This window comes from Syngnathus floridae, chromosome 2, assembly GCF_059516105.1.
Source record: "Syngnathus floridae isolate MCC-2025c chromosome 2, RoL_Sflo_1.0, whole genome shotgun sequence".
NCBI classification, from domain to species: Eukaryota; Metazoa; Chordata; class Actinopteri; order Syngnathiformes; family Syngnathidae; genus Syngnathus; species Syngnathus floridae.
The window spans coordinates 14,784,665-14,795,433 of record NC_142414.1 but is presented as its reverse complement, the minus strand read 5'-3'; the positions used below and the strand labels follow the sequence as shown (position 1 = coordinate 14,795,433).

General features: G+C 41.8%; 2 protein-coding genes across 2 annotated transcripts; both read left to right on the top strand.

Moving 5' to 3' along the window:
* The first annotated feature begins 75 nt into the window (after positions 1–75).
* On the top strand, positions 76–3,735 carry poglut1 (protein O-glucosyltransferase 1). The gene is made up of 11 exons (XM_088360528.1): positions 76–414; positions 1,166–1,250; positions 1,337–1,480; positions 1,568–1,703; positions 1,778–1,899; positions 1,968–2,027; positions 2,257–2,356; positions 2,454–2,512; positions 2,649–2,816; positions 2,918–2,974; positions 3,047–3,735. The coding sequence occupies exons 1-11, from the start codon at positions 342–344 to the stop codon at positions 3,201–3,203; spliced, it is 1,161 nt and encodes a 386-aa protein (XP_088216654.1). The 5' UTR covers positions 76–341; the 3' UTR covers positions 3,204–3,735.
* Positions 3,736–4,306: 571 nt separating this feature from the next.
* timmdc1 (translocase of inner mitochondrial membrane domain containing 1) lies at positions 4,307–10,021 on the top strand. The gene is made up of 8 exons (XM_088360540.1): positions 4,307–4,457; positions 5,790–6,128; positions 6,673–6,838; positions 7,043–7,131; positions 7,438–7,505; positions 7,783–7,861; positions 9,405–9,515; positions 9,599–10,021. The coding sequence occupies exons 2-8, from the start codon at positions 5,812–5,814 to the stop codon at positions 9,744–9,746; spliced, it is 978 nt and encodes a 325-aa protein (XP_088216666.1). The 5' UTR covers positions 4,307–4,457; positions 5,790–5,811; the 3' UTR covers positions 9,747–10,021.
* Positions 10,022–10,769: the final 748 nt, after the last annotated feature.

Genomic DNA, 10,769 nt, shown 5'->3' with positions numbered 1-10,769 from the left:
CTTTTTCCTCCTCCTCCTTACCCACATATGAGAAAAATGTTCATGATGATGCTGTCCATCTGTCCATCCATCAAACTAGCCATCTATCAATTCGTCCTTTCAGAGCTTTTTTTTGCGCTCTGAAATTAGTAGTATGTCTTTGGGAGGGAACAATAATTTAATTTAATTAAATAAGAGGCTCCATTTTCTGGGAAACTCGTTTGAGCTCATAGATCAGACTTTACGGTAGAGAAGGTTTTGTCGTGCGCGTTACCGTAATTCTTGTTCTCAGAGAAAAGTAGTCGATTCCAGATGAATACACGCCTCTTGTAGTCTTAGACAAAGCTTTAATATTGAGGAAAATGAAGCGGTGGTATCTGTGGATTTTTGTGTTTGTGCTGCAAGTGTGCATTTTGTCCTTGCTCTGTGAAGCAGGTACTATGTTGTGACTTTGTTTTTGTGCGTTTAGTTAAAACTATTTCTGACGGTCGTTTTCGCCACCTTGATACCTTTTGTCATTCATTAGCCCGCCAGCCAGCTAGCTAGCTAGCACCGAACTAACCCATCTAAAGTATAACCACTTTGTCACATTTACATGTTTTATGTGTGTGTATTATTACACATCGAAGTACACATGACCCATTTAATGTTCTACTTTCTATTTGTTTTGCTCATCGTGGTGACATTGTTTACTCGTGAGTTCTGCCTCAGATGGTTATCCAGTTACAATGTAGTCATGGTTATAGAACTTTTAAAATAAAAGTAAATCTCAAAAACCCACGTTATGGTCTAATGAAAACAAGTAAACACTAAAAGAACAGGGGTGTGTAGACTTTTTATAATCGCCGTATAGCCATAAAATAAAAGAGTACAAAATCAATCTCGTGAACATTTTTTCACATCATAGTAAATTTAAAGAAAAACTTATTTTAGTGAAATATGGTCCTGTTAAGTTGAAGACAAATATAATTTTCAAATATATTTTGTCCTATGAACCGCAGCTGGTGGATGGATACACAAATTGTACATAGTGCCATCTAGTACACAAGCATGTACCATAAATATTCTTCCTGTCATTTTGCTTGCACGAATAAATCAACAAAAATAGCTTATTTGTTGTAAATAAATTGTTACGGAAAACTTGTACAATTTCATGCATTACTCTGCTATTTCTCTCTTGCTCCAGGCAAGCTGACAATAAGGGACATGATATCTAAGGTTCTTGGAGAATATACTCGGTGTGACTCTGACAACTGTGGTTGTCATCTAGAGTGAGTGTGATAATCAGTCATCTAATCACCTGCAAAGAGTGGTATGATTCTTATGACTTTTACTTGACATGTTTTTTCTACCTCAGGGTCTTGCAGCAAGACTTGGCTCCCTTTCGTGGAGGAATTTCGGAGAATGTTATGTCTTTGACGGTCCAAAGAGGGATGGGCACCCACTACCAGATCATTGGGCATAAATTGTACAGGGAACATAACTGCATGTTTCCAGCCAGGTCCGTTCTGCCTCGTAACCGACATCCAGTTGAGCCGCAATTGTGTAGTTTCTGTTTTTAAAGTGTGGTTTCTTTTTGTGTCTTCAGGTGCAGTGGCGTTGAGCATTTCATATTACAGGTGATTGACAAGCTACCCGATTTGGAGATGGTGGTAAATGTCAGGGATTATCCTCAAATGCCCAACTGGGTGCAACCAGCCTTGCCTATTTTCTCCTTTAGTAAGGTTAGCCTCGATTCCCATGGAAAGTTGTGAAAATTCCCAGAAACTTGCAACCTTGTGTGTGTGTGCACGAGTAGACTTCAGACTACCAGGACATCATGTACCCAGCGTGGACGTTTTGGGAGGGTGGCCCTGCTGTGTGGCCCATATATCCCACTGGGCTTGGAAGATGGGATCTAATGAGGGATGATCTCAAAAAGTAAGACTTAAGATTTCCTTTCTGTAGCCTGTGTGCATTTGCTGAAGGCAGGCATAATGATGTTTTAGGTCTGAAGCTCAGTGGCCCTGGCAGAAGAAAGAGTCCAAAGGTTTTTTCAGAGGATCTAGGTAAGTTTTCTTTTTGTTTGCTTAGTAATGTACTGTTTTTTGTTTCTACTTTCATTGCCCCCACCAAGTTATATATTTTTTATCATGTCTGTAGTTGGTTGGAGTCAGACAACCAAAATCTTATTTATTATTAGAGGAGGGACCAAAATATTATTTATTATTAGACCAGAATATTCCGTTGTATGGTGTGATGAACACATCTTGCTCATTTTTTTTCCTCGCCTGGTAGAACAAGTCCAGAGCGTGACCCTCTGATCCTGCTTTCACGAGAGATGCCAGAATTAGTGGATGCAGAATACACAAAGAACCAGGCCTGGAAGTCTGACAAGGTCAGAGTCTCATCATTCTTCATTTGTTTTCTACCCGTCACCTGAATTTAAAATGCACTGCTTGTTTATGTCTCAAATGTTGACCTATTTATTTTAGGACACTCTCGGGAGACCACCAGCCAAAGAAATCCCACTGGTTGAACACTGCAAGTACAAGTAAGGCATATTTTCTGCCTGTTTTCTCTCCATGCTTGCATGAGTTGTCATAGAAGGGTTTGTTTCCTATCAGAATCCTTTTTTTATTATTATTATTTTTTATGAATGGCTTGCATTTTGTTTCTTCCCCCTTCAGGTATTTATTCAACTTTCGAGGAGTGGCTGCCAGCTTTCGTTTCAAGCATCTCTTTCTTTGCGGTTCGCTGGTGTTTCACGTGGGGGACGAATGGCAAGAGTTTTTCTACCCGCAGCTCAAGCCCTGGGTGCACTACATCCCGGTGAAGCAGGATCTCTCTGATGTCAGGTACTGGCCAATGTCAATAACAAGTCAAGTATTGTCATAAACATATATGCGTGTACTTTAATAAATCAATTTAACATGTTGAAAATCCCTTCTGTTCACAGAGACTTACTACAGTTTGTTAAAGACAATGATTACGTCGCACAAGAAATTGCCATAAGGTAATTGTTGCTCACTGACGTTTGAGTCTCCAAACACATATTTTATTGTTATTTCTCATTTGCTCTTTGCAGAGGGATGGAGTTCATCTTGGAGCACCTGCAAATGCACGATGTTTCCTGCTACTGGGAGCGACTCCTCACAGAGTTCAGTCAGCTTCTTACCTATCGACCCAAAAGACGCAACAACTACAGTCAGATAATGCACAAGCCCGGCAAGACAGAGCTATAATGAAGACACCGGCTGTGTCCGAATGTACTTCCTATACAGTGCGCTGTTAAGGGATTAGGCCAGGGAGCGGAGGGCACTCAAAGTGACCCCCTATGCATTTGGAAAAGTAGAGATTGATTGAAGGGTTAGCGAACAAGGCCGGACATGCAGGACCTGTCAGGCTGTGATTGTAAACGGTACAATTGTTCAAGCAAGTTTTAACAAATGCAATTGTTCTATTAGAGGCTCCACCAATGTTCTCATTTCTTGGGGGAGCTAAAAAAGCCCACATTTAAGGTGAAACAATACGTTGAATATGTTGTAGTATTCACATTATAGTTTTGTTTACTTGACCAAGCAGCTGTGGTGATGTATCTGGTCAAGTGTAGAACGTTTTCTAGCTTTTTAAATAGTAGATGTTTTTTTTTTTTGTGGAGGATTTAATACATACTTGACCTGGCATCCTTTATTTTCTGTATGTTAGCATTTACTTGGTACATATTTGAATTTGTTTGATACTGTTTTTACTGCATAAATACTCATGCTGTTTGCAGATTGTTTTTTGTTTTACCAGGGTGGATGGAGTAACGACAATTTAGGAGCTTAATTGGATGTAGATTCTGATATTAGAAAAATAAAAAAACAATCCTCTAAAATAAAAATAATAACAACTGTACAAATTTAACTTTTTTTTCATCAGTTAACAATTTAGGCAGTTATGGAAACATGATTTTGCTTTGTTTTTTTTTGGTCGGCATTGCAAATCAGAATATTTTCTTTATCTTGCCTGGGTAAACAAAGGTTATATGGATAGGCCAGCTCCTAAACGGCATGCAAAATGTAACGTGGTATTTTTATTTTAGTACAACCACAATGGAAGTTATGCAGAGATTTTTTTTAATCGAAATAGGTCCATTTTAATCAATCAGTACATCTACTTTATTTGAGTTTTTTTTTTTACACAAATATCCATTTGTACAGAGTGCTAGTGCTTTTGTCACTTCTATGCATTCATTTCATTTTTTTTTTTAATTACTCATTAGCTCTATCCCACGTCCGTCCAGTTGGCGGCAGTAATGCAATACGAAGGTTTGTCAGCTGCCATTAAACACAAACGAAGAAAAAGCTCAAAGGTGAGAGGTCGTGAAAAAGCAAGGACGATGTCATGCGCAAATTCTTGAAGGGGAATAGTAACGCAAATTAATTAAATCACTCATTTAATTCCCCCACTCCGATCCCACATATCCACGGGACTGGAGTATTAACGTGTTTGAGGTAAGTTACGTTTTTGAAGCTAACCAAGACGTTAGCTGCTTGTGCATTTATGACAACAAAGTCTTTGAATGAAAATATTAAGATATATGGTAGGTAGGTGCATGGCCCCAGTTTCTGCTGTTTCGATCTTATCACAAATAACAAACAAAAAATTGCACTACATATATATATACATATACTGTACATAATTTCCACTTGTATTTTCTGTCCAGTCATGTTTTCCTCTTTCCTGCACAGTATCGTGTGCTGCATAGTAGAACTCCCTTACATATTGTTTAGCTGTCATGCAATCTATAATAGACCCATCAATGGGTCAATGGATAACTCGATCATCTGCCCTAGGTCGGTTCAAATCTCGGTCAGGGCGAACAGCAACGTTGGAGACCGTTCTGTGGCAAAAATCGAGATCGATCAAGTTGTGGCCAATTTTTCAGTCCTTTAACTTCTTTATCTGTCTCCTAAACCATAACTATAAACCTAGCCTTTCTGAAAAACTTGAAAATGTGCAAAGAAGCCATGTCGCCTGTTAAATAGTGCTTTGGCGTCATCTAGCGGCGTTTTGTTGCCATGCACCCATGGTGGGGAGGGCGGGGTATCATTAGTCATATGTACTGCTACAGTCATCCTGCATATTATTCCAAATCTCTGATGTAGGTGCAAGTAAGGCATGTCCGCCATTTAGTGCTGACTGGTGATCTCGCAAATGGTAAATGGACATTTGGCATTTTCGCAGTTCAGCGCTTGCGGATTGGCATATTTGAATATTTTGTGGGATTTGTAAAAAACATGGGGAGGAAAATTATTCAAGGGGCTACTTGAAGTGTGGTCCTGTACTCTACAGGATGCCTGTTGCATATCTCTGGTCTCCAGTATTTAATGAAAAGTGTTTTGTTGTCATCTTATGTCATCTATACGTAGTAATATAACAATTTTGGTGTTGCCGCCAATTGCTCACAGACTTTTTTTCTATCAGCGGCAGGGCTCAGTCATTATTCCCAGCGAATACTGGTCAAATTCTTTTCACTTATTGCACCGTTATTACGTTCTTCTGCTAATTGAGCAGTTTCAAAAAAGGATGGATGCACCATGCTCCATACGAACACATACTGTATTATTACCATGTAAACTGCAAGGCCATATAGAGAGTAAAAAGTGTAAGTATAGCTCCGAGCCTACATGCTTTTAAAGACTTTGCACCACTTGACATCTGCTTATTTGGACAGCCTCTTTAGTATGGGGCGGTTTGTTTTGAAATGGAGGGGGGGGGGGGGGGGGGGTGCTTGAAGCTGCAGCGGCAACTGTAAGCCATGTGTTTGTGTCTATGCGCCACAGCATGAACGCCAGCTGAAGCGTGATGCATCCAGAGCAGCCCACAACAGGCTTCACCCTTCGGAGGCGACCGGCAGATTTGGCCCCTCGGGGCACGTTGAGCACCGGGCCAGTGCGGGGCCTGAGCCAGAGCGCCAAACCTCCTCGCTTCTGCCCCCTGTTCCCCAGGGTCCATGCAGCTGACGTGGCTTCTGCCCAGCCCGCGCAGATGCCCTCGTCTCCCTCCTCAACCTGCGCGGCTCCTCCGCAGCCTATCCCTGCCCCCGCCTTGCCAAGCAACATAGGCAAGCCAGACTTCCCAGACACGGGCTGGGACCGCATTAAGGATCTCTTTCAAAAAGAGTTAGTGCTTTTCTATTTGTCTTTTCACCTTACAGTTTTCCTCTGTCGAGAAAAAATATAGCAACCAACCGTGTGTGGCAGGGGATACATTCCACACCTGCCCTAGTTGAAAAACATTTTTGCTTGTGAGGTTAAGCAGCACAGAGAATGAATGAACGTAACTGTGCTCTTCTTGCATGCTGCGAAAACATTCAAACATCAAAACACACAAATTGTTCCAACAAAGAAAAAAAGGAAGACTAGCATGCGCAGCTCTCCAAGTAAATGAAACAAAGTATGCTTGCTGTTTATTCATCTTCAGCTGACATTTACAAATAAGCAATGTATACAAATACCAGAATGTTCTACCCAACCACTATCTTAATGCTGATGCATGTGAAATGTCATCAATCGGCTCATAGAAATAGCATTGATGTTGCGGTGGTTTTAAATATTCAAACAACCGCTGCAGCATCACCGAGAAGAACAATATTGCCAAAAGTGTTCATTTTACAATTTTTTCTTGAATGCCGTGTTGACCTCCACTGTATGCCGTCCCCCTCAGTGTGACTCAGGGTTATCCAGAGGAGGTGACCAACGTAGTAAAAAGTGGCATTGTGGCCGCTATAGCGGGCTTGATCTACGGAGGCCTGCCGGCAGCTCGCCACGCTAAGCAGCGCTACATCCAGCTGAGCCAGGCAGAACTCTACACCAGTCGTGTGGAAGCAGTGGTAAGGGAGCGTAGCGCTGGTGGGGGAAATTTTATTTGAAAATAAAACCCCTGTTTGTGTTGACAGCAGCAATGAGTTCAGATAGGATTCAAAATGTTCGCATTGACCATTGTTTTTTTCTCTCTTATTTATTTATTTATTTATTTATTTATTTATTTATTTATTTATTTACTTCTCCCTTTTCTGTGTGTTCTGTCAAATCAGCGTTTGGCCCACAACGCAGCTATCCGAGGTTTTGTGAGATATGGACTCCGATGGAGCTGGAGAGTTGCTGCTTTTGTCACCTTGTTCAAGTAAGTCAAAAAAATCCGATCAGGTCTGCATGTTGATCACAAACTCATTAGAGCAGCAAGGTTGGATCGACTGCTCAGCCGTAGTTGACGGACATTTTCAGTTTTGATGATACCAAATGATGTGACCCAAAACACATTGTCGTCAATTCTGAATTGTTACACTCCAATTTATGACACCGGCATTCATCACCACATTGTTTCGTAAATCCAGTTTGGCAACATCATCACGGGAACTTCTCAGAGGATTAAAAACAGATCATTGATGGTAATGTTGTGTCTCCGTATGTTTCTCTGTCCTGTCTCCAGTTCTGTAAGCACAGGACTGTCAGTTTACCGTGACAAGTACACCCTCGGCAATTTTGTTGCAGCTGGAGGTGAGTTGATGGATTCTTATGCTCCCCAAATGGTGGTTCATATTGTTAGAGAAGCTAAATGCTCTCGGTTAAACAATTGAATTGTGCCCATCCTAAGTACTCAAGTTGGTTGATGATGTGGAACCACTATTGTTAAATGCTACAAATCCTCGTTAAGATGCTCGTTAAATTCCGAATTGTGCATTTTTATGTTGTTTACACAATGGAATATAAAATATAAATCATTGTGATTTGGAAAAAAAAATTGTGTCTGTGTGGCCATGCGTGGCGAGTGTAGCTGTGACCGGAGGGGTTTTCCGACTAAACTTGGGCCTGCGAGGCCTAGTAGCAGGCACCATCATCGGAGCAGCACTCGGGTAAGCAGCCCATCGTTCTTTCACGCCGATAACGCCACGCTCTTCACGTTTGTTGTACATGTTGACAGAGGTTGGGAGCAATGAGCACTCTGGCAGCCAGCTGCGGCCCTTCCAGCAACCCTCTGTGCCCCAGCTGAGGCTCCCCCTCCCTTCCCCTCCCCGACCCATGTCCTCACCCTGCGCTGGCTGCCAGAGGCGCTCATGTCCTTGGAGTAGTACTGCGGCTTGGCTAATAGAGCGGAGCAGCCGGCCAAGGCGGCAGCTGCCCCTCTTCTCTCTATCTTCTCTGTTATTCCAGCCTCTCGTCTCCTGGACTAATGCTTCACTTGCGCTCATTTGCAGCAGCTTTCCCCGTAGCTTTGCACGCACAAGTAGGATTGTGAATGTTTGGTAAACTTTGACGTCTATGTTTGGACCTCCAGAACCATTAATGGGGATTCCTGCCCAAAAGCCATATTTGTTCAACCATTAACATGACATCTTCAATGTACAAGCTACTTTCAACACTAAAGTTGAAAAAACCCGCACGTGTGGACTGACCAATGATCGATAGATTTATGAAAACATTTATCAAATAGTTTCAGCCAGTTTCAGCGATGTATATATGTGTGTGTGTGTGTGTGTGTGTGTGTGTGTGTGTGTGTGTGTGTGTGTGTGTGTGTGTGTGTGTGCGTGTGTGTGTGTGTGTGTGTGTGTGTGTGTACACACACACATACATTTTGTGGGCAGACGTCCACACGTTAAAAAAAAAATATATATATATATGTGTGTGTGTGTGTGTGTGTGTGTGTTTTGGGAGGTTTTGTTTTTTTCAATACATAAGTGTCAGTTATAGACTTGTTTTTTATTATCCGTAAATAGCATGGGTCCACTCGACTTAACATGTGAAATGATGCCTGCCGAACGCTGTGAAGTCCCCTGCTGCCATCACGTGGCGGACTGTCTCGACCTCACTTTTACACCAAGTCCCAGTTTTGCGAAAATGCCCATAACCTGACAACTAAACCTGATTGACAATATTGAAAAACAGAAGTGTGGGTCAGATTTAAGATGCGGTTGCTTTTGGCTTGGACTTTGTCTGTTTGACTGGCATCTCACACACACACGCGTCGCCGCCACCTCCTCCCACGTTAACGTGTACCCGAGTGACCAGCCACCTGGAGAGTTTGACGTGCAAATAGGCAGGTGCAGGCAGAGCAGACGTGAAAGGAGGTTAAGCTATATATCACGCTCCAGATATCACATCAGATTGGTCCAAACGTGCTGTAATTGAGATTGAATGGACAGCCAGCTCGCATCCAGTCCAGTTGATCAACAGTGTGCATACTTCTTAAGACCGTAGATGACTTGGTTGCAGTTTTTGTCCCCCACCATCATGGCTACCATCATGGCCATTTAAAACTGTCATTTTGCTATTGCAATTTGAATTTAATTACTTGTTCAGCCCTAATATTATGTATGTATGTAAACAGGATGTCAAACTTTCAACTTCAGGCATGCAGCAGGAACACGTCATCCAAGTATCAATGAATTCTATTTGTAGGATTCCTACGGGCGCTGTGATCATCAGCATGCTGTCAGTGACGGGAGAAAGTATCCGAGAAAGGCGACGGCGAGAGCGCAGGGAGACTTACGAGATGAAACTTGCAGAGTGGTGAGTTGAACTCTGTGACTGTCAGAAAGATAGACAAGGTGCTACAGTGTCTTGATTTTTGACTTGCGGTTGGTGATTATCAGGTCGGCACGACTTGAGCTGACGGAGGAGTTGATAAGCGACCTGACCGTGAGTTCAAAGGCTGAGGAGGTGGAACGGGACTTGAAAAGGATCCAGGACCTCCTCGATTTACCGCAGAATGATGCAGCGCAGGACTCGAGCAGCCGATGACGGTGCTACCGGTTAAATGACGAACACTAAAAATGTGACTTCACATAACGCTGAGGAGAAATAAGGGCTTCTCTTGGAGTTGACTCGTCGTGCAGCACTCGTGCAGCAAGTCAAAGTAAAAAAATAAACAAAAAAGATCAAATGATGATCGCATCAAGCCCAACAAAATGATCTAATGTGCTGTGACCTAAATGACACCTGTTTTTCGGCCTCTGTTTTCAGGGTCTTACAATATTTCCTTGACACATGAATAAAGTTGATCAGAATTCCCTCAACATATTGCTTATTGTTGTTTTTCATCTCCTGATTTTGACAATAATTAAGGTCAAAGGAGTGAAATTTAATTTAATGCCCCTTTATGGTCATGTATAAGGTGAGTAATCTTAAAGTGTGGTTTAACAAAAATGACCTCTCTGCTATTGCGGGTTATTTAGCAAAAGATACACAAGCTGTTTTTGAATCATTTACATAATTATTTATGTTATTTAGGTTATTTAAGTCCCATCTCATAGAAACGCACACTCAGGGACACGACAGTGTCACCCTCATAGTCACACATGCAATTGTTAACGCTAGCAGAATATTGTCACATGCACACAGACTTAAATTTTTAGGTAATGTTTTTGAACATGCCAACAAACCATACTGCCCATTTTTGTTACGTCGTTGCGAGTAAAATATGTTTTTGGGGGGTTTTTTTCACTACAATTTACTTTTTAATGATTTATATGAAAATAGTTGGGTTGGGTTGGATGCCTGTTCTTTGAGCATATGTAAATTGTCAATGAACCGGGTTGGCTGGGGCCAGCCGGCCCTGCAGGTGTATTCTTAGATGAAATGTCTACAGGGCATAGAGAAGGCACTTAAAACAGTATTTACACAGATTTTAATGCAGACGTTTGTAACGTGCTTAATAACTGACTGACATTTTTTGTTTACTTTTTTCTCTTTCTCCTGGGGATTAAGATCAATGGATGTCACTGATATTTGTCAACTGTGGGCATGTGAAGCTCTTAGAAAGTT